Here is a 24,431-nt window from a genome sequence, read left to right on the forward strand (position 1 = left end):
TATTTTCCCCACTATGCGCCATCGATCCTACCAAAGTAAACTAGAAAACCTTGGGACACAAAATTATTACATAGACACCATAGTACCTATTTTTTGGTCTGTTGGTTTTAAATCTACATGAATAAAATGTCTAAAGTAGATCCTTTCCACCCTGAAATATTGGACAGTGAGCAGATTTTCAGTTATTTTTCTTTCTTCAGTTCACTTGAATTGCTAAGATGATCATGATTTTACAGTTCAGTCCAAAGGTTTTTGGTAGAGCCACAGCGGCATTTCAGCACAGATCATCTGTCTAGCCATAAGCCTTTCATAATGAAAATTGAATTCCGTTTCCCTTTGCCCTTGCAAAAGACATCCTCTACTTTTTTTCGACAAGAGAGGTATTAGTAAGTAGTAGAAAAATAGGCCTAGGGAAAGCAGTATGATTATGATTTTCCCCTTTATTTTGCATTTAAGGTCTTTTTTGATATTTGGGGGTAAATTTTCTTTGTGAATGAAAAGAGAGAATAAGAGGAGAATTGTGTTTCTAACAGTTTAATCTTTGGATATAAAAAATAAGCAAAGAATCCTAATGAGCTGACTTATAAAGAGCTTTAGAATATTATTTTAAAATTAAAAGATGTTGATTTGTGTGTGCTTATGTGTGTAAATAAAGACAAATTTTTGCCCATACCTTATATAGAGAAAGGCGTTTTTAATTTTCATCTCTAGGAAATGCTAAGTGTATCATGTCGGGGTTCTCAGTAACCATCACTCAGGAATCTTAGCATTGTTACTTAACAAAGTCTTTGTTAACAGTTTCTTTGACAAATGTCATACTTAAATGTGTCATATCCATGTTACAAATTAGAAGTCTCTTCCTGTAAAGGACCAGATAGTAAATAATGTGGGCCTTATAGACCAAACAGTCCCTGTAACAATTGCTTCATTCTGATGTAGCATGAGAGCAGCCATGATTAAGCCCATGGTTGGCTGATCACTCTTATAGATTCATGAATTACAAATTTTGACTTTTTGTATAACCTTTTACTATAAGGATTTTCAACCATACCTAAATATAGAAGTAATAATTCATTGATTTCCTATATACATAATATCATGGCCAGAATGTTACATACTACAGTGTTACAATTTCAGAAAGAAGAGTAGGTAGGTAAGCCTTAAATTATGCTTACAAAATATCTATTGCTTATTTATATTTTCATCATTGTTTTTTCTACCAGATTTGCCTTTGTTTATGTATTTTAATATAGACATATATATTTTTTAATATGTATATAAATATTTATATGCATGTATATAGAGACATATACCTACCTAATATTCATGCTATTTCTAGATTTCATTATTAAAATGTTTAGTGCTGTGAGTATATTAAGTCAAATCTCAGCTAACTTTTCATAAAGAAAAACTTAATATACCTGAGTGATGTTTTTATGAAAATCTTTACTGGAAGCATGAAATCGTTATTGGAGAAATATAGATAGGTATGAATACACACACACACACACACACACACACACACACACACACACACACACGTCCTTTATGCTCCCCAAAAAGTGCCAAATATTTGCCTGATAAGTGACTATAGAACTCAAATGCAGCTGGTAGGTTATGAAAATTGATATGCATGAATTATTCAGAAAAAGGTTTCCCCTGTGCTAATTCTAGGAAATATAAAGTAAATGCCCCTGCCTACGAGTGATCTTCTATTCTATTTGACTCCTTGATTTCTTACTTTTTGTTTAGTTCTAGAACAAAATTCATTTTCCTTCCTGTGACATGACTTTTATGAGTATTTGGAACATGAACTTGTCAAAAATTATAGTGCTATCAAGAGAAAAAGTAAGATTGATCTTCCTAGAAAGAAACATTTCATGGGAATTTTTCTTATAAAATAATTAAATATATACAATCCTGCACTGAGAAAGTTCAATAAATCATTTTTCTCCCAAGCACAATAATTGAGGGACTATTATTTCTTCATTAGAATCATCTGTCTGCCTTTCTGCCTGTGTTACATTTTTGACATATTTATTCTAACTTAAAAACTGCTACCCTATTGTGAAAATGAGGTGGAAGATGTAATGTAAATGGATCTTAAAAAGATAATTCTTGTTTTGACTCTCAGTTTAACTTTTATTCTGTTTTCTACCCTGAGCCATGCAAAGCCCGTGTCATAATTATTTGCCTTTTAGGTGATACCATATCAAGGCTCTGCCTTAATTATTGATTAACACGTGAGTTGGTGACCCCATGTACAGATAAACGACCTGCTCTCTTCTACCTTCCCATTTTTTTGTACCTGTCTTTTCAACAGCGTAAGTGATGAGCTAGTTCTGAAACCTGGGCTGACCAGTGGTGGTACAAAGCTGGTATTTTAGTCATGGAGAGGCAGACTTCATCTGCCTCTGAGTGCCAGGTCAGGCAGTGATGGATGAGGCTGTCTTCCTTGCTCAAAGAAATCCATCTTGATTGCCTTCTAAAGCTTGGTGCTACTGGTACTCTCTCCGGGCCCCCTGCCCTATATCCTCCAGAAACAGCCCCATCGTTCATTCTCCCAATTCTCCCCTGCCATCCTACTGAAATTTTCTTCATTAATTGTTAAGTTTTCTTCCTCCTGTTCCTCACTTGTTCCTCGAGAAGCTATTATTACTCCCGAGCCTGGAGACACACGTCCTCATGTTCAGCTCTTGAGTCTCTCCTCCTCTACGGCTCCCTAGTGAGAGTCCTTATGTAATTTGTTTCTATTCAAATCTTGCATTGCTCTTTCCTGAGAACATTAATATTTCCCAGAATCGGGTTTCTGCCTGGTGCCAGGGTGCCCTAATTGACTGGGTGACGAGTAGTCTTTTGTCCTCGTTTTACTGACTGAGCTGTGTGAAGCCGCAGTGTAATGAGGAAGAGAATTCGTGGAACTCATTGAAATGAAAGTTTAAATTCGGCTGTAAATAATTTTGAGCTGTCAATAAATGATTTCAGTTCAGTTACAAAGCTTACGTTTGGGGGCGCCTGGGTGGCTCAGTGGATTAAGCCGCTGCCTTTGGCTCAGGTCATGATCTCAGGGTCCTGGGATCGAGTCCCGCATCAGGCTCTCTGCTCCGTGGGGAGCCTGCTTCCTCCTCTCTCTCTGCCTGCCTCTCTGCCTACTTGTGATCTCTCTCTGTCAAATAAATAAATAAAATCTTAAAAAAAAAAAAAAAAAGCTTACGTTTGGTTGCTTATCCTAGCCTTCTCATCATCCCTACTTTTTTTTTTTCTTAAATTATTTATTTTTTCAGCGTAACAGTATTCATTGTTTTTGCACAACACCCAGTGCTCCATGCAAAACGTGCCCTCCCTATTACCCACCACCTGTTCCCCAACCTCCCACCCCCGACCCTTCAAAACTCATCCCTACTTTTCAAGTGAGCTTCTGGGTTATTCTAGCTCTTTTAGGTTATTTACATACTTGGAGCAAATGATTTGACCAGCAAATGATTTTAGCTCTCTTGGGCTAAAAATGGAGACTAATGAAAATAGAGAAAGTAGACTAAATTTAAAATATATTTGGAAAAAATTAAAATTAGTTACTGTTACTTTATTTTTATAACATTTCCATCCACACTTTAGAACTCAGTGAGGGAATAATTTATGTCCCTGATGTTTTCCGCAGTCCGTAGATATTCAGGTATATAATTTTCACCACTAATTCTAACTAACATTTCATTTTTGTAAATCTCCAAGGCTCCCCCAGCAGAGATGTAGGCCCTTCCCTGGGTCTGAAGAAGTCAAGCTCATTAGAGAGTCTGCAGACGGCGGTCGCTGAAGTGACTTTGAATGGGGATATTCCTTTCCACCGCCCACGGCCACGGATAATCAGAGGAAGGGGATGCAATGAGAGCTTCAGAGCTGCCATCGACAAGTCCTATGATAAACCTGCGGTAGATGATGATGATGAAGGCATGGAGACGTGTAAGTTTATAATGTCTGAAAGAATAGCAATTACAGACAGCTTAGTAGAGTAGCAGTTCTTAAAGTATGCTCCAGGGAACCCTAGGGGTTCCCATTATCCTTCAGAGAGGGATCAGTGAGGTCCAAACTTTCCATAATAATAAGATGTCATTTGTTATATTTGTACCCTTGTTTTCTCAATGAGTACACAGTTGGGTTTTCTAGAGACAGCAAGTTATTTGATACTACAGTAGATCGAAAGCAGAACAGATAGAAGAATCTGTCTTTTCAGCCAGATAGTAAAGAGATTCGCTAAAATGTAAAACAGTGCCATGGTTTGCACTCATTGTTTTTTGAAAAAACAATTATCGTTTTATAAAAACAATTTGTTAATATAAATGGTCTTCTCAGTTTCAATTCAGTAAATAATGATAGAGATAATCCACGTAAAAAATTATTTTGAGTCCTTAATAATTTTTAGGAATTTAAAGTCATCCTGAGACCAAAATGTTTGAAAACTGCCGCTATAATGCAATATCTCCAGTGAATATGTGTAATAATCTATGCTTTTGAAACTGTAGTTTTATTTTTATGAATTACTCTTGCTTTCCTTGATCTGAGCTAGCATATTTGTGATGTGTGTATTTCAAAATTGCAAAATATTTTAAGCTAAGATTATTGAAAGTCAAAGGTTATTATGGATGAGCAATATGTTTTCCATAGAATATTGAGAAAAAAGTATTATATATAAATATGTTCAGATGTTACAGAGAACTATCTTTATAGTTAAGCATTCATGGCATAAAAATAACCATTCCGTTGGTTTTAAAAATCAGAAAACAACCTTAGTATATTTACTTAAAAGAGAAGGGATTTAAGAGTACTAATAGTAAAAACTGTTGATTAGCTTCTGTTGTTCATAATTACTGCGTTATACTTTTATAATTATATTGGACTTGGAAGTTCAAACATTACTCTATGCATCTAACTATTGTTAGAGACTCTACTGCTCAAAGTCCAGGCAGAGACCAGAGATAAATGAAGTGGATTGTAATTTACTTGCAATTTAACTTTTGGGTGAACCTCTCCTGTCACAAATACCTAAGGAAAATTGCGGTGGGGAAGAAAAGCTTTAGATAAAAATCACATTCTGTGGGGACTGAAAGCGAAACTATATAGTTTTTGCCTGTTGCACATACACTGGTTTTGGGAAGGCTAATACCACTGTCGTCATGTAGCAAGCGAAACTTCGGGAGGGCCCTGCTCTGCCCCACCCCTGCCTTCCTGCCCCTTCACCTCCTTCTCCATCTAAAGCTGGATGGAGCCTTTTCACTCTCTCCAGCCAGTGATTTCAAATGTATGCAACCTCTTCTTGCCAGATGAAGAACATATTTCCTATTTTTGCTGCCAAGTCTGGGCTCCAAGATCCTGAGTCATACGCGCTTTCAGCCTTCTTTGAGTTTTTTCCCACTCTATCAGTAGTTCCTCTCCAGCCTAAGCAGTATCTCTCATGCAGCCCTACTGTGGTAGCATCACGCTTCTGCCTGTCCTGGGTCTGTATTTAATGAGACGTATGGTACTTTGGCCCCTCGCTCTTAGTTCTTTTTTAAGCTTCTACAGTTTATGATGCTTTCAAATTTTTTCCTTGTTCTGGTTAAAATGTTATTTAAATTCACTCATAAAATGTAATTTTCTCATCTATAACACTCATTTCAAATGCATCAGGGATGGAATATATATCACTACAAGGCACGTGTTTAATTCTGATAGGGACAGCTTCCAGAGTTTCTCAGCCATGTGGATAGACAACTAAGTTTGTCCCTGTATCAACTCAGTTTCCTTTTATAATTTGAAATAACTGGTTTAAGTACATTATGTTAAAACTTTTTCATTCAGCTGCCATTGAGACAAAGACAAGCAAGTAGACAAGTGACATTTTGTAAACCAAAGGGGACGTTCTGGACGAGAGATGGGGAAAGACCTGTGACATGTGCATCTGTAGCCACAGAGCGCTCTGTTGTCCGAAAGGCCTGATTTTATCCTTTTTTTTCCTCCCAGAGCAGTCTGTTGAACTCAGGATACAAAAGAAAAAAAAGAGAGAGAGAGAAACAGATACGGCACATTTCAGACTTCCGCAGTCCGGGTTGTTGAGGCGGCATTAGTGGAGTGGAGCGGGCACTGAGCTGGGATTCGGGCCACTCGCATCCTAGTCCACATCCTCCTGATGAATTTGGGATTCTGGTCAAGCTACCTAAAACCCTTGAGCTTTAAGTTCCTTGTTGTGGAACTGAAGATTGGGACAACTGGATCATTGATTCTCAAAGTTGTATATTGGGACCTCTGGTCAGGAGGGGAGCCCTAGGGGTTTGGGGGAGTCCAGAAGTCAGGGGACGGCTGAGTGGCCGGGACTCTGCTGTTCCCCCACTGTTGCCTTGGCCCCTGAGGGTTTTTTTTTTTAAGTTACTTTTAATACATTGTGGTTGTCTGTAAATTTTAATTTTAGTAAAGGGTAGTTTGCAGTTCTTTAGAAAATTCTTGAAAAGCTCTGGTTTAGATGGTTTCTGAGGTCCTCCGCAGTTTTGCCATTCCGTGATTCTGTGTACCTTTTCACTTACCTGCCTCAGTCCTGCCTGCGAAGCTCTCTGACCTTCTGTAGGCCCACGAAATGAAATACTACCATGTCTGGTGTAGTCCTGTCTCACCAAGCACAGGGCCAGGCCAGTCACAGGATTCGGTGAACATTCATTGTATCAATGAGTGAGCTCCTGCTTAACTAGTCCCTCTGCATCTCTGCAGAGAGAAGCAGGGCAGAGACTTTCACTCTGCAGGAAGAGAGGGATGGTGGTGTCATGTTGTCATCCCTCTTTGTACTCCACGTGGAATGTGCACGCACCAGACCTCTGGTGCCTAAGCAAAGTCTAAAAAAAAAAAAAAAAAATGCCCCTCTGGCACAGTGTTACTGCTGGTGAGCATTAGACTGTCCCCTTCACGTAGGACTAGATACAAAAAGGTGTTCTGTGGCTCCAGCAACGAGGAAGGTCCAGCTCATTCCACGCTTATCTTGGTTTCCTAAACAGCGTCCTTTTCAGAGTCTGGCTCCTGGATTCTCACGGCCTGGTCCACACACGGGCTGTCACCGTGGCTTCCCAGCATCTGCATGCTTGTTTCTGGTTGTACTCCGCATCCCCGGCTCCCAGCGCGCTGTCCCTTGTGGCGAGCACATCTCTCTCCTACCCCTCTCTGTGCTCTGGGGCTCTCCAGCAGACCATGCTTTCCTGTGCTGTGGCCTGACGCCCTCACAGCCGCCGGTGGCAGGGAAAATGCACTTTCACTGTTGAACGTGACTCGGAAGGGGGGAGCACTGTCCTGGCAGACAGTCCTTTTGTTCCCCCACCAGTGCTCCCCAGACGTGTGGGCACGGAGGGCAGGCTGTCGTCGGAAGGCCGTGAGGCCATGAGCTGAGGCAGGGGACCTGGACAGACAGCCCGCGGTGCTGCTCCTGTCCCTGTTTCCTCCTCCTGCCTGAGCCCTGCAAGTAAGATGCTGAGGCGTAGGCTCGCTTGATTGCTCTTGTCAGTTGGGCCGAGCATCTCCCTGGTGACTGTATTTCATGGCTCCGAACAGGCGTGCCTCTTCTCCACAGTGTCGAAATCATGGCATGGGCACAACAATGGGGGCCAAGAGACCGAGGCGGGCTCCATGTGGTATCTGGTATCTGTCATCTTCTGTAACACTTACGTTCTTCCTGTGGAGATGGCAGAAGCCAGCGTTTTTGTCTCTCATTTAATCCATCTGGCCTCTCCATGTTGTGTGTGTCTGTCTGGATCAAGATGGAGCTTTGTATTCTGGGACCCATTATCTCCGAGGCCCTACCTGGGCTTGACAGGTCAGGGCATCCACAATCTGCTCCCTCTTCTATGCAAATTACATACCCTGCCTGGCTCTCAGCACGTGGCTTCTACCTCTCCCAGAATAAATCAGTTTCTGTTGCTACGTGCAACAACATTGCTTTGTTTTCTTCTTGAAAAATATATAGCCCCATTTTTTTTTTCTATTTAAAGTTGCCAAATTGTAAGTCTTTGTATCAATACAGAAACTGCTTTTTGTTGGGGTCAACGTAATGAAACCAAGTACATGCTTATTAATTATACCTATGGATTTTAAGATAGATCTAGTTTACAGTTTTAGATGTGAAAACTGTGTGCCTTGAAAACAGCGACTACTTGCTTTTGAGTAGCTTGCCTACTTTTCTTGTATTCTCTTATCAGGGTATAAGAAAAGACATAGCTCTATAAAATATACATAACTTAGGGTAACCCTATGAGATTTGAAGAAGGTAAAGTCAACTCATATGAGAGATCCCAGGGTAATTTTTTTGTTTATTAGTTATAAAACAGCATATTGCAGTCGATAGCTCAAATTTTCTGTGGTCGGCATTCTGCACACTTGTAGGTACTGTCAGCACTATGTATTCCAGCAAAATATGCAAACTAGATCTAATTTTATCTAAGCAAAACCCATTAGATTATAGAAAATCTGCTGTGACAGTTCAGGACATGGGTTTCAAAGTCAAAAGTACTTTGAAAGATTATGTAGTTGATTAATATCGATAATTGGATGTTGAGCTGTAGAAATTTTTTGTTCCAGAATTGTAGGAATAGCCTGTCCTGTGCTTTTAAGCCAATTTGAATACTTAAATATCACCTGCAGTTTAAGAAAAGGAGCTTTGATTAATTTTAGGAAGTTGCTCCATGCAATATGGGTGTAAGCGTGTGAAGTAGCCCGAGGTGTTCGTCCCACTTCTTTTTGTGGGTGAATATTAACTTAAGTAAGCTAAAAGTACAATGAAAAGTCACATCTGAAGTGTTTGAATTATAGAATCGTCATTTTAACCATTCTTTGATAAGAAAGAAGTATTTAAATAGTTGACCAAGAGCACACTTGGGAAACACTGAATCATGCTGAATGCATACTTTCTGATTCATAGTCCTGTGATTTTTCTAGAATATTAAACTTCCAAATGGGAAAACCCCTACACTAAAACTACTTTAAAGTAAGTGAGTGTGTGTTCATGAGTTGTGGCTCCTAAAATCTGATATTTACGCTGTAAGTTCCTGGGGGCCCTGGGGTAGTTCAACTCACTGGATAAACCAATCCTTAAGAAGCAATGTGGTTAAGGGCCATCGTAGTGCACAGGTTTTCATGGCACCGAAGGTCCAGGTACCCACTTAGCCTCTGTGGACTTAGAGCAGAAGGGGAGGTAGTGAGGAAAAGGCTCCCCAGAAGAGGTATGACTGGAGATGAGTGCTGTTGCCTGAGTGGTCTTCACCTGGGCATGCAGGCAGCATGCGCATCAGAAAGAGTGCAGACCTTCTCTGGGTTGCCATAGATTGATTAAGGTTGATGCGTATAGTGTAGGTGACGGCGTAATGAGGAATACGGTTTAAGATGAAAGTAGAAGACAAATCACAGACAACCTTGTTTAAATTATTTCTGTTTTTTACGAAGGGCCTTAAAGAACCATTGAAGAATGGTTTCAAGTAAGAGTGTGATTGCTGGGGTGGTAGGACAGAGGATGGTTATCAGGGATGTCATGGTAAGTGAGCAGTACCGGTGGCAAGAAAATCAGTTATATGTTAGTAATGTGATGATCCAGGTTGAGTAATGATGCTTGGCAGTGCCAAAGAAAAGGAAGAAACTGTGTTTACATGCTTAGCATCTCACACATAAAGATGGATGATGATGATGTGATTTTTCTCATTAGCACTTCCAGGCTCTGAAACTTCGAATCATCATCGTACTGTGTAATCACTCCATTACCAAGCTTTCTTAATTTTTCCCCATGAAATCTACTAATTTCACTCCTTCTGTTCAACCTAGCCCAAATCCTCATTATTTAATATCTAAAGTTATTGTTAGGATCTCCTAACGGATCCTGCGGTCTCTAGAAAACTCTGTAATCTCGTTCTTATTCTCAGAGTCCTTCAAGCCTCCCAGCTCGTTCTTGCCTGGAGCATGTAATCTGCATGAGCTGTATCTTCTTCCTCCCCCTTAACCCTACTCTCTCATGGTACATTAGACTATCTGCCTTCTTCAGGAAACTTCTTCCCAAGCACTCTAGTCTTCCATTGACTTTCTCAAGCCCTGATTATATAGAATGTATCTGAGACTTTATAGTATAAAGCACTTTTTTTTAAACATCAAGAATATTTTGTGGAGTTCCCAGTATGGACTGACTTGGTAGTTTAGAACACTGGCTTTTGGGGGATAGTGATTTTGATTTCTCAATAAATAGCAAAATAGAGCATTGCTAGCCATTCACAGCTTTATCACATTTGCACATGGTTGTTTTGTTATTTATTTTTGTTTTTGTATTTTTTTCACTTAAAAGAATCAGAGCAGTGACCTGTAATCTCTTTCCTTGACACCATAAATCATATTCTGTGCAGTGTTAGAACATAGATTCAACACCAAGCTCATTCCATGATTAAAAGTAAAATTTTTAGTGAAGTTCCAACAGTAGAGTGATGAGTGCCACCATTCTGGTTGTGTAACCAATCCATTCTGTCTGTTGAAAGGAACACTTTCAGCTTCAGTACATCGTCCCCAAGGACAGGAAGTAGTAGCCATTGTAGACCATTATTTGAATATAAAAATCAATTAGATGCCGAAAGTTAACGTGCAAGGGTTCAGAAAATTGAGGGTATGACCCTCATTGTACTTACTTGTTCTGTAGCATTCTCTTGAGAAGGGAAGGATAACGGAGATGACATTCTACCAGCATCTTCAGGAGCATTTTACCTGTTTAATTTGGAGCGACACTAGAATATAAAGTAGAAACGAAAAATGAGTTTTGGTAATAAGTCTTCAGTTCTTTGGAAGAGTGATCTTAATTGTTTTTGTCCACTTTTCAACATAAGCAGTTATTATTGTTGGTTTTTTTAAATGAACTAAATATACTTTAGACTGTTTTTGGAATCGTCTACTTGACCCGTCTTCCAGTTGCTGAAACCACTTCTGTGATAGCACATGGCAAATGTCACATGAAATCTTCCTGTCTTTCTTTTCATAGTCAGAATCTTGGTTCTTCGTCATATCAGTTATTATTCTCACTTCACATTTTAGAGTAAAAGCTTCTTAATTCTTCATGTTTCACGTTTGGTGGCAGCTTTGTAATTTTTTTTTTTTAACATTTTGAAAAAGCTAAATTTTCCATTGCCAAGAGCTCATCATTCTAATGTTAAAAGTCAGAGTCCAGAAAAGCAGATCCTGTTATTCGACACCATCTGTATCACTAGCTGTTCATTTTCCACATCTTTCTTCCTTTTCAAAGTCAAAATATTCTACTAAAATAAGAAACAAAAAGAATATTTATATCCCCAAAGTTCTTGAATCCTGCATAGGACTTTGCAGTGCCCGGGAGTCTAGTCTTCATTAATTTTTATCAGTTTTTTTTTTTAACCTAAGATTAATCAGTAGAAATTGGTAGGGGTCAGTGGATTTGCTAAGTCTAGTGAAATTTTCCAATTACTCATGTCTCGTTTGAACTTACTCATTTTAAGTTTTAAATAAGAAGATAAATTCAAAAGACTTAGTCATCCTCTATACAATTACTCCATTTAGTTCTTTGTCTTTTAAAATAAATTGTAAATTATTCAAGAATACGTGGTTCCCTCATTAGGTATTTCTGATACCTAGGGTAGTCCTTCATAAGTAGGGAACAGTAAAGGACCGTTTTCCATGTGATTGACTATTTGTTCATTCTGTAATTCATTCAAGAAATAATGATTCTTCTTTGAGCTGTGCCCTCAAAGGAAAGGACTTGTTTACTGGTGATTGAGAAGTAATATTATCATTCTCATTTTGTGTTTCCCTGTTTATACCTACTGAACAATTCATTTAACTCTAGTAGCCAGTCTGAACAAATCATTTAATTCTAGCAAAGTTGTCCCCACTACCCAGAATTACATTTAACTGCTAACTTGTGATAGACTGTGTATCTTCCACAGCTACCCTAGTGTTTGATTTACACAATGTACCTATTAGGATGCTTTCAGCTGCATTTAATAGAAAATCCAACTCAGAGCAGCTACAACCATAAGGAAATGCACTGTCTTACGTAGCTGAGCTCTGGAGTTGGGCAGCTTCAGAGAACATTGGGTTCATAACCCAGCAGGGTTACCAAAGATCCCCCATCTTCCTGCCCTTTCAACTCCATTATCCACAATTCAGCTTATCCAGAGGGTAATCACAGACCTCAGAGGACTTCTGCTTTCTTGTCCTTATCCAACAGAGGGCAGTGAGTGAGCTATCTCCCAAAGCATGGAGTGTTTCTATGCAGGTTAATGGAGCCATTCTCAGACTAGTAACACTGGAAATAGTAAATCAAGGGGCAAGCACCCATAGGTTGGTCTAATGCTGAATTAACCCGTTGGAGCTAGATTGCATTCCTGAACACGGTCAGAGTCCCATTAAGAAGAAGAAAGGGGAAAATGGATTGTGGTGGATAAGCAACCAACAGAAATCATTAACAGTATTAACAGTAACAATGGCGAAGAAGATACTCTCAGGTCCATGTGGTTTAGAGTCAATTTTTGATTGTAAAATGTTTATGATAACTAGATAGAAGTATTTGTTTATGTCAGGAGCTGCAGAACTTTTCCAGTTGAAACCTAACGTCATTTCCTCCATAATCATTAACATATAAGTGCCCAATCTTTTCTGAACTTCTTGGTGACCCAGTCCTAACATGATACCTTGCAGAATTAAGTAGCTTAATTTGTAGCATGGACTAGAATTTTAATTGAGCCGCATTTGCATCTGTTGAAAACATGGTAATTACGTATGTTTTAATTGCAGAATGACGGTGCTGCATTAAAGAGAAATGAGCAGCTTCACGTTAAACCTTCTTCAAAAAGAGAAACTTAAAAGTATCTGCCTTCCTAGGTAATCATGTGGGAAAGTTCAGTGCATAGAGCAGGTTAAAATAGGCAGAAGTGTTGGTCAAAAACAGAAATTTCTATTTGTTTAGAAGGAGGTAATCATCTTTCTTTGTGTAGGCTATCTGCAAAAGAAAATCAAATAATGTGTCAAGATGAGCAGAATTAAGGAGAAAAAATGTAAAACATAGCATTTAAATAGATCATCTAAGTGTAAGTTGATTAGTTCTTGCATTGTAATTTATGGTGGGAACACAATCGATCAAACCATTTACTGCTAATATATTGCCAGTGCTTTTCTTACTTGAAAAATTGTTTATGTGAATTTTTTTGTATTTTTTTTAAGTTTGAGGGAATGAAAGTATTTTATGTACCTTATTATAAAGGTGGTATTAAGTATACAAAGATTGGTTGTAAAACTTTAAAAAATAATCTGACTAGTATTATCAGTGACCTTGAATATACATATTTAAAACAATTATACATCTGTAGCCCATTTATTTAAGCTTTTGATAACCACCATAATTCTGCATGGGGACAGGGTCAAGTGAGAGATCCTTACTTTTTTTTTCTATCAAATGTTTTTAGAATTCGAAGTATATATACTATGATACTCTAAAAGAACATCTTATGTTTGTACATATGAAGCCACATATTGCTAAATATTTTTAATTAGTTGGCATTCAAAGGGATTACTTAAATCAGTACACCCCCAGAAGAGTTTCTGTGATAATGTATTATCTAAATTAGAATGTTCCGAATAAGCATAAAGAATTCTCAAACGTGCAAGTATCATTTTAAAACAGTCCACTTGCTTGGGGCAGGAGATGGAGCTAGGATTTTTGATTTTATAAAATGAGGTTACAAAACCCGAAGTTAATAAATAATTTAATACTCATTTTCTCTGTTTCACCCAATTTAGAAAATAAGTTGTATTACATACACCAGAAAATTATTGTGAGCATGAAAAGAACTGGCAACAAATCTGACTTCAGCATATAGTCAGTTGTGAAGGCGCTGCCTTTATTCCGTTACCGAGCCAGGAGCAGACATATGCCCCTTGTACTTCTGCCAAAACTATTAGGCAGAAAACTAGCAGAACTGCTACTGATACTTCCATTCATGATTTATGATAATGGTTGCTGTGGAAGACTAAGTCACTTACATTTATTGAGCTCATTTTTTGTTTATAGTTTCAGATGTTGGAGAGGGCTCTAAAATCCATTAGACAACATGTGTAGCTCTAACAATAATCACATGAAAAGGTACTAGCAACTGATGAGGGAGCGAAACCAAGTACAGTGAACCTTCCTGATGTTGTAGTTGGGGTGTGGCTAGTTTTGTCACTCTCGGTTAGAGGAAAGTAGGTATTGTTCTGAACCTCGAGGAATGGGGATACCCAGAGATTGGAGGAGAGTGTGTTTGGTTGGGATAAAGTCATGCGTCAGGCTTAGCCACAGTCCTTCCTCTGCTGTCTGCGTCTGCCTGGCAGTCCTCATTTTAGAAGAAGTTTAGAGAATGGGAGGCAGACATGTAGTCATACCACATGGGGAGTGCAGTAGTAAAAGTTTGTACCAAGAGTTATGGAAGGATAGGTAAAGGGAGGCTTGCATGTTGGGAATTTTAGAAGATTGACTAGCATCCATTTAGCTATCTTTTTTTTTTTTTTTAAGATTTTATTTATTTATTTGACAGAGAGAGATCACAAGTAGACTGAGAGGCAGGCAGAGAGAGAGAGAGGGAAGCAGGCTCGCTGCTGAGCAGACAGCCCGATGCGGGACGCGATCCCAGGACCCTGAGATCATGACCTGAGCCGAAGGCAGCAGCTTAACCCACTGAGCCACCCAGGCGCCCTCCATTTAGCTATCTTGAGTGGACCAATAGACCTAGGTTTTACAGTTCCCGAGAACCTCTGATTGCTATGTAACTATTTGCATGATTATCTCAAAGTTGAGGCCACACCTGTTCCCCAAAGGGTCGAGACAGCAGTTGGTGACCAGGTGGAGAACAGGCATGTTTACAGGGTCAGACAAGGTGCTGCAGACCCGCTAAAGCTATATTTATATTCTCCTGGGAGACTCACATGTAAAAAGGCTACATTATATTTGGCAAATCTTTGGGCTAGTTGACCAGGATATTCTTTTTTTTTTTTTTAAGATTATTTATTTATTTATCAGAGAGGGAGAGAGAGAGAGAGAGAGATCACAAGTAGGCAGAGAGGCAGGCGAGAAAGAGGAGGAAGCGGACTCCCCACTGAGCAGAGAGCCCGATGCAGGGCTGGATCCCAGGACCCTGGGACCATAACCTGAACCAAAGGCAGAGGCTTAACCCAGGCCACCCAGGCACCCCTGACCACGATATTCTTTCACTGCTCCGTGTAGACCACCAAAAAAAAAAAAAAAAAAGAGAGAGGAAAAAAAGCAAAATTTTAAAATCTACTATGGAGCAGGAGAATGGTTCACAATTAGATAACCCGGTGCAGAGGGAGGCAGACCTTTCTAAAGGCATTTAAGTCACTGGTCGCACCTTTCTAAGTCATTAAAGTCACTGGTTGCTAGCCAGTCCTAGAGTTTCGTGTACATTTTTGATCTGGCTTCTTGAGTGGTTTCATCAATATGAGCCACAAGTCATGGCATTAAATGAATACATAGGATTGACAGTAGGTTTCTGAAATACAGTGCTGACTGCTGGAAATATCTTCTGGGAAGATTGTGTAATGACTGGGTGATAGATTACCTCAGTGTGTGTTGTGTGAAGCATGGAATTGAGCAATCATAAACAGAGTTGAAAGAAATGCATGAAGGTCTTGCTGAAGTACAATCATATGGGACATAATTCTAGAAAGAGTCCTAGCCTGGGAGTATGCTGCCCTCAAACTTTTCTGTTTCCTCAGCAAGAAATGGAAGATGTTGGTCTGAATGACCTCTGAAGTACCTTCCAGATTTAGAAAGGGGGTGCTTTTATTCTTGAGCTGTACGAAGGCATGACCTGTTGACGTGAGAAATATGTTGGCTCATGTTTTTAACCAAATGTGTTAACAAAAGGAATTGTACACTTTATTTTGGTATCATGCTAAGTAGCTGGCATTTTTTAAAAACTGTATTACTTTGGAGTGGTCATGCCATTACTGATCATCTTTTCCTCAGGTTTGGGAAGGTTTACTAGCAGAACACTAAGATACTGAGATTGTTTTAACTGGTCTTATTATACTTTGATATTGTGTATTACTAACTCAAGTGTCCCTTGGTGGTGGAGAGGCAAGACTGACTTTCACTTGAAGATATATTAACTTGACTTAGAGGTCAGTTCTTTGTGAAATATTGGGAAGAGGCTTAACTGTTCTATTTGGTTCTGTGTTAGAAGAAGCTCAAAAACATTGATTCCTACTTTATTTGCTGATGCAGGAGAATAAAATGACCTCAGAAGTCAAGGGAAAATCTGAAGCCCCAATAGTTCTTACTCTGTTTGAAAGAAAATCGTAGGCAACCAATCTCAAAAAAGATTTATGAGAGTGGCTCTTAATATGTACATGTATTGTTTCTTACTTAATATAGAAATTGTTCAAATTCTTTTGGTAGGTGGAAACCTACCTTAGTTACCTGTCATTCTTTCAAATCAAAAAGTTTGGGGTATTGAAGTGCCCTTGGACCATATGCTTGCTGAGTGTTGGTTCAAAGAATAGGATATTGTTATCACTAAGTAGATCTTTTTTCTGCAGACTTCAAGGGAGTGTGAGGTTACTGATTTACACATTTTCATGGTTTTATCCATCTTTGTTTCCTTGTCATGGTGTAGATGGACATGCAGAATTATTTAGGATTAGAAGATACGGTAGCATTTGCTTATGATGTTGGCTTTATGCAATGACAGTATGAGGAAAAGTAACAGAGACTGTGAAGATCCAGTCTTCTGTTTGCAGAAATCACAAATGGACATATTTGGGAGCCTGAAGAAAGAAGTCCTTGTGCTGGTGTTGGTGTGCTTACTAGTGAATGGTGTAGTCTCACAAATTAATGAGGGGCCAGAGTAGATCTACGTTATCCTTACCTGCGAGGAAAGGAAGCACCAGAGGAAGGACTGCTTGTTTTCTTTGCATTTTCAAATACAGTACACAGGAGCCTTAGGGATCCACGCTGTGTGATAAGCACCTACTAATCCCTGCCAGCCATGCATGGCTGTATCAAGGAGAATATTACCTTAGTGAAGGAATCAACAACTGGCCAGGAAGCCGCTTGTCTCTTACCATTGGTGCATGGCCTTCACATAGGAATACCCATGTGCTTAGTAGTCATCCACACCACATGTTCAGTTCTCATTCTCCTCAAAAGTAGGGTGCCTGGCAGGCTCAGTCGGAGGAGTATGAGTCTCTTGATCTTGGGGTCATGAGTTCAAGCCCCAAGTTGGGTGTAAAGAATACTAAAAAAGGAAAAACTTAAAACAAACAAAAACTAAATACACGTTGCAATCCACATTGATAGCAGGGTCAAACAATAGTAGAAAATGTAGGAAAGCAAAATCCGCATGTGTATATTTTAGCCTCTTTCACTTTGTTCTTTTGGTTCATTGTATTCCTCACCTGTTTTTGTTTGTTTCCCTTCCAAGTGGAAGAAGACACAGAAGAAAGTTCAAGATCAGGGAGAGAGTCTGTATCCACAGCCAGTGATCAGCCTTCACATTCTCTGGAGAGACACGTGAATGGAAACCAAGAGAAAGGCGATAAGATGGATAGGAGAAAGGATAAAGCTGGCAAAGACAAGAAGAAAGACCGAGACAAGGAGAAGGACAAAATGAAAGCCAAGAAGGGAATGCTGAAGGGCTTGGGAGACATGTTCAGGTAAGGCTTTACCGACCCAGAGCAGATCATCCTTAGGCATACTTAATCCAGAATTCCAGGAGCACAGACTTAAGAACACTATCTTTGAGTTCAACCAGAAATGTTTTCTAATTTTCAGTCTTCGCCGTTGCACTTGTAATTTCTCAAGGATTTCATTTGAGTCATTTCAACCGTTGTAGCAGCCTTAAAGATGTTTTCTTGCCAACCATGTAAATAACGGTGAGAGGAAGGAAGGACATGTCTTCATGTTAGCTGTGCATAGAGTAAAAGCCCCGTGGAGACAAAGGGCTATTAAAGCGGTATTTGTTCTTTTGTGTGTGTGAACAATGGTTCATTATTTAAATTTAACATAGAGCTCAAGTTAGTGGTAGCATTTAAAGGTTCATTAATAACAAGTCTAATAAAAAATGTTACAAATAGAGCTTCAATTAAGCTGTGTTGATTAATTTAATACTTATTACTTCAGTCTGTAAAGATTTCATTAAATGTAGTCTCTGGCTGTTTCCTGACAGTTGTTTTTGTGTCCCTAAATTATACTCCAGGATTACTTAGCATATCATTTTTTACAAATCATTGCTCCACAGTAAAAGTGACAAGTTGTTCAGAAGTTGCACTGAAACTCTCCCATAAATGTTCATCTTAGGTGATTTATAATATTCAGGCATTTAATGTTAAATATAAAGATTGCTTGATTGTTCCATAAATTAAACCCCTAAACATATCAAGATCATGGTTTCAAATTGAAAACATACAGCATAGTCACCTGACTCAAAACGTACTCAAAACGGACTTACCCTGTATTAGGAATCCCTTCCTTTTAACTTTTTTTTAATTGCAAAATATGAACAAGAGTTTTTATTTTCATGGAATTTCTTGATTTATGATCCTCAGGTTGACCTCAATAACTCAGAGAGTTAAAGAGATGTCAGGCCTGCAAAGTTGAGGGCTCGGGGCCCAGCCTACAGGCCACACAATGCAACAGATGTGCTCTGTACGTGTCTAATTAAGTCGAGTGCACAGAAGAAGTATACTATAGACCTAGATAAAACAAAGCCTGGTCTATTAGCGGCATTAGCTTTCATTTAAATATGAAGGGATTTCCATCTCTGATGCTTTAGAGCATTTGGGATTTTCCTAGTTTGACATTAGAGTTTTTCTTGTTTATATACCCGAATGCTTTTTCAGTCGGATCGCCTTTCTTCATTATATGCCCTGTCCAGGAACACCTATGGGATGAAACTGCCCTAACGGCCACTTTATTTCAGTTTCTGTGTTAGCCAGGGGCTTTTCTCTCTGTCTTTGTAGAGGGGCAGCGCGTAGGCTGGCACTTGGTTATGCATGATGTAAGGCCCTTGCCCATCAGTTAAAATTTAAGGACTGTGTACTGCTCTCTTTAAATTAGAGAACACGAGATGGGAGGATACCTTCCCTAGACTTAACACATTCAGCCAGTAGTACAGTCTTGTGTCCAGGTGCCCTCCTGGAGTCACATCAAAAGCCAATGGGCTGTTAGTTTTCCTCCTTCGTCGGCCAACATTTATCTGACAGATACAGTGCTCTGTCCTTCTCATGGAATAAAAAAAAATAAGCAACGTTCTGGTGTGTTTTTTATAAAATATGTTATAAATTATTTTACTTATAAATTTTTTTCCGTAATTTACAGCTCCAGAATAAGAGAGGATTTATGGTAGAGTTGTTCCTTTGGGGGTCAGAAGAGTGGACAGTGTGGGGTCCATGGGAACTTGTATGTTTCAGAGGGATTCCCGAATTGTAACCTGGCAAGCACCTTGTTGCTAAAAGTTCTGTAAAATACCGTATGATGTTTTCTCTAGACAGATTCTATAGATTATACCTGCATCCTTTAGTGAAAGCCAGCTTTGTGAAAATTCTAAGTTCAAAGGCCTCTGTGTTTTTGAAAACTAACTTCCATGTTTAGGTCTAAGGGCCAAAGGTTTTGGTTTTTTTTGGTTTGTTTGTTTGTTTTTCCCCGCTAAAAACTTAGCTTGTTTGAGAATAGCTATTAAAGGAAATCACTGATGTTCACACTTTTTCAGGAACATAGCATCAATGGTTTGCTAGAATTAGCCCACATGGCTTCTGAGAGCGGGTGCTCAATGTTTAGACATGTAGCCCAATGATTGTTAAACACGGCCATTATAAAAATTAAGTCCGTTTTATAAAATCAAAAACAGTACTCAAAATTTACCAGTTCCTGATTATTTTATCGTATTTTACCACAATTTCTGCTTTTGAGGTTATTTACCCCTCTCTCATCGGCACACATGGACACGTTATGAGGGTGGACACACACAGCTCTTGCCAGCTCTACCTTTCAAACATGTGCTGTTGGATGAGTATGAGCCGTGTTGGGAGAACTTAGACCATGGAAGTGTCTGAGTTCCACAGAACAGAGCTGCTTCCCCTAGGAGAAGGACACGCCACCAAGTGAAGAATGTAAATCTCTCTTAAGCAGAGTCTCGGTATCTTGTCTCGTTTTCTTGAGTGTGGCTGTCTTCCATCTGGGTGCAGACCCCTGGCTCAGCCCTTTGGGAAATGGTTGAAGCTTGCCAAACACTTCTCCTTGAAAACGATCTGATAATAATTTATTAAACATAAAATACGCTTTTTGTCTGATTGACTCTTGGCTCTTAATCCTTCCTTCACGCCATTATTCTATGTTCTTCGTATTGGAGAAGACTCTTATTAAAGTGTGGTTAGATTTTTCAAAACATTTTGTAACTACCTCTCATTCTGGATCTCACTGTTTGAGACCAATCCGGTCTCAGGTTGCTTCTTTTATGTTTTCTTTTTTTTTTTTAAATAACATAGGGAATATAGTCCAACTTTAAAATTAGTCTCTTCCTTTCTTTTTGTGCTCTTAGGGAGAAGAGCATGTGATTTCCTTAGCAGTGTTGCTTTTAAATAGCTTAATCAAATCAAGGAGATTTGATTGTATGTGCATATACATTCCTTAGATCAGTTTGTAAGGAGGTTGGAATGAGGCTGCCCAACGGAGACCTGAAAGTACGAACCAAGGATGTGTGTGTATCTGTGTGCGAGCATGTGCATTTGTGCGTGTGTTTTTATGATTTTGTTTCTGTGTTTTGTGTCTGTGTTTTGTTTCAGGTAACAGAAAGATAAAGCTAAGGGTCAGGGGCATTAGATATTGGTCTAGCTTTCTGGGCACATGAGCTTTTTCTGTTTAGTAACTCAAGGAGGTAATAAGTTTTCCTTTAAAAACAGGTTCACAAGCTCTCCCTCCCATCATCTCTCTCCATAGCTCCCCGCAAACACATACACTCTCTTCCTACCCCTATAGATTGTCTGTAGTTTGGGGTTCAGTCTGAACAGAGCCAAACATATGGACCCTGTTTTTAAAGGGCACCAGAGGAAACCATAGCACCTTGCATAAGTATTTTTATTTATTGGTATAGTCAGAGGACATGGTTTTCTATTTCACACATTGAATGGTAGTCACAAAGATGATTTAATTATTGATAAACAGCTCTAGGAAAGAATGTGTTGAGTCCTGTGAATCACTCCTCTGTTTATAAATTATGGAGTATATGAAGTGCAAAAGCTGTCTTAATGCAAGTTTTAAATCACAAATTCAAATCTATAAGAAATCAAATAACAAATGTGAAGTGTTTCATGTTTCTATGAATTTCTCATTGTATATACTACATCTTCTTTTGCGCATAAGGAACTCCTATTGCCTTAATTAAAATGGCTTTGTAGCTAAGAAACCAGAGTGCGCTTGCTAAATAGGTAAACATGACTTGTAAATGTAATCATTCTTTGTGCAAAGTGCAGAACAGAGGGAGGGTCTGGAATTTTGAGTCTTTGTTTATGTTTGATTCTCAGATGCTTGCCTATTCACATTTAATACTCCAAAATATTTTTGAGAATTCTGCAGTTGTATGAAATTGTCCCTAAAGAGGGAAGGAACTAAATCTGCCCTTTAGAAGGAGAGAGATCTATTATTTAATGTTTTAAATGCGTTCATGTTTGAAGGAAAGCAATAGCATTATTCAGTAACATGCCTGGTGTCTGTCTTCAAATTAAAATAATCAATATGATAATAAAACCCTATATTAGGACAATATTCTCCAATAGTAAGTGTTGAAAAAATTACGTGTTGCCCTCCTTTTCAGCCCTGGAGTAAGTACCATTTGATATTGCTTTGCTTAAAAGATTAGAATGGTTCTCTTTCGAATGTCATAGAATTGTATCCACTCTCAAACTGAAGGTTTCTTAGAGGTGACCTCACTGTGCACATCTCGGGTTCATTTTGTGCTTTTGTCCATATGTGACAGCTGAGAACCTATCACTGTGGAGAACTAAAGCAAAAATAATGTTGCATTATTACCATTAAAATTGAATCCTCCAATTACACTTAAAATGATTACCTGGGTCCCTGCAGCATTGTTTTATTTAGTTCTGTAAGAGGAAATAGGTAATTTAGTTTGAAACCTTGTTGGGTTGAAATCAGATACACTGCTATCTTTCCCCTTTTAGAATATGATAGTTTTCAGACCACAGTGAACATGATCAGATTTTAAGACAACGTTGTAGCTCAGATTACACTCTTTAGGCTTTGAGAGAATAACAAACAGAATGACTGTTGCTTCCCTTACCTGTACTTACTAACTGTGTGTCTGTACCGTGTTTCTCATTTAGCCTTGCCAAACTGAAGCCTGAGAAGAGATGAACAACAAACCAGATTCAAAAAGGTCTCGAGAAGCACATATTTGCACAGTTGATTTTTAAAACAAACAATAAATTTACTTTCAATGAAGTCTTAGTGGCTGTTGACGAATTTTGTTTACGACATCAGCAGTTTCGATGGTTTGGTAATTTCCATATTAATCAATTTGGAACTTTTTCATCTTGATTTTGAGCTTGGGGGTTTAAATTACTGCTTGAAAAGGCAGAGGAGTGTTTTTTCCTATCATTTTTATTAGCCCCTTTTTCATAGTGGAAAACCATAGTCTAGCTGCTGGCGTATTCAGAAATCATCAGCACACACCAGTCCGATGTTAGAATCTGCTTTCGAGACGATGTAACGTACCCGCTTGGTTTGTGTGACACGGTGGCCGAGAACACAGGCAGGTGGCAGGGAGGCCTGTGGGTTGGGACTGTCACCTACCACTTGATAACCAAATCTGCCGGTTTGCAACGTACTTTGGAACAAAGTTGAGTCCCTTCATAGGTTACAGGGCTCAGACAAAAGATGGGGCTTAGGAAAAGAGATGTCTGTGCTTGGGGGCGTGGCTGACCCAGCAGGTCCTTCCTGGGAAAAAGTAGAGCCACTCCAGCAAATAGTAATTCTGAGGTTTGCTGAGGCCACAGGGAGTTAAAAGCACATACCCTTTTATAACAGTGTTTCTGGAAAGAGTCTGCCTGACCACGTGTTGTAATCACTACTCTCTGTGCAGGTGGGTCTCAGCCTGTCCTGCCTTTAGGAGGAAGCTTTCTGCTTAGAAGAAACCTTAAGTCACCACCTCTTCCATTCTATGTGTCTTCAGAATTGCAGGCAGGACTCTTATCTAGTTAGCCTCATTCCCCGAGAATGTTGGAATTGTATCACTCTTGAAAATAAATGTGAAGATGAAACAAAGAACCATCTCATAAAGGGTGTCGCAGAGTTGGGTTGTGCACCTGTGAGGACGGAACTCCGCCCGCCCCTGCCAGGCAACAGCCCTGACCTGGATCCCAGGAAGGAGGCTCCCATAAGCCTGTTTATTTGTTGATGTCGGAAATAGCGGGGCTTGTAGATTTTTATGGCTCAGGCCTAATTGCCCTGTGGATGAATGTGATCGGTTGCACATTGGTAACATTAAATGGCACTCAGTCTAAGCTGCTGCTGATTTAGGGAATGCAGTTAAGATAACATCTGTGGGAAAGTCTGCCCATCTGTATGAAGGACAGGCACAGTACTTCCTAACAGAAAAGAAAGGACTTGAGAGATTTTGTGTAATTTTACCTGGTTTCTCGTTTGTGAGCTGGACAGAGACCAGCCCCGTTGTGTGAGTACACATGCCGGGGAGGATCCCTCAGAATACGTTTCAAATCTGTGCAACCCGAGGACTTAACGATTGCTTCTAATTCGAATGGAGATGAGGTTCCCATTTTGAACGCAGGAAAATAAAATGTCAGGCTGACCTGTTAGCAAAGGCAAGTTCGAGGGTAGCTGATATCATATTCTTCTCGAATTCTTCTCTTTCTTGTTAGCAGTTTTAAATAGAGAGCCCCTGACATCTATAGCATGGAAGCTGACTGCGAGGAAGCCAGGGGAGGCACAAAGCATGACGGCGAGGCCTTTCTAAGACCTTTCCTGATGCTCCTTAACGCTGCCTTTGCAGAGACCTGCGGCATGAATATAGAATGCCCGTGTCAAGGATGACACCTACTTTATAGTCTCTGTAAAGCAAACCTTTTCGTAAAAGAAATTTTTGACAGTTTTGAGATGCTAAGTCAATTTCAATTCCAGACGGTGTAGAAAATGGAATCTTTTTTCTGCAATTGATGTGAAAATTGAAGGCTAGTGACTATTCACTCTCTAATAACACAGGGTAAATAAAAACGATCACACCATTGAAAAATGTCCTGGAAGACAGGCCAGGCTAATGACATTTACCACAACATGTATTGGAAATATTCTCTCTGCATGTTTTTATTTGTTACCATTAGAGGTTCTGTATCTTTCACATTAAATATAA

At 39.3% G+C, this 24,431-nt stretch overlaps 1 protein-coding gene across 20 annotated transcripts in view; it reads left to right on the forward strand.

The window, feature by feature from the left end:
- Positions 1-24,431, forward strand: part of PARD3 (par-3 family cell polarity regulator) — a 666,688-nt gene that overhangs the window by 440,833 nt on the left and 201,424 nt on the right. For 18 of the 20 annotated variants that reach the window (XM_046011672.1, XM_046011682.1, XM_046011678.1 and 15 more), the window contains 2 exons: positions 3,730-3,957; positions 17,478-17,709. In XM_046011672.1, the coding sequence (XP_045867628.1) occupies positions 3,730-3,957; positions 17,478-17,709 (460 nt within the window). Of the gene's footprint in view, positions 1-3,729; positions 3,958-17,477; positions 17,710-22,389; positions 22,491-24,431 lie in introns of those variants that run through there. The other 2 variants (XM_046011692.1, XM_046011693.1) reach the window with 1 other exon arrangement.

This window comes from Meles meles, chromosome 7, assembly GCF_922984935.1.
Source record: "Meles meles chromosome 7, mMelMel3.1 paternal haplotype, whole genome shotgun sequence".
Taxonomy (NCBI): domain Eukaryota; kingdom Metazoa; phylum Chordata; class Mammalia; order Carnivora; family Mustelidae; genus Meles; species Meles meles.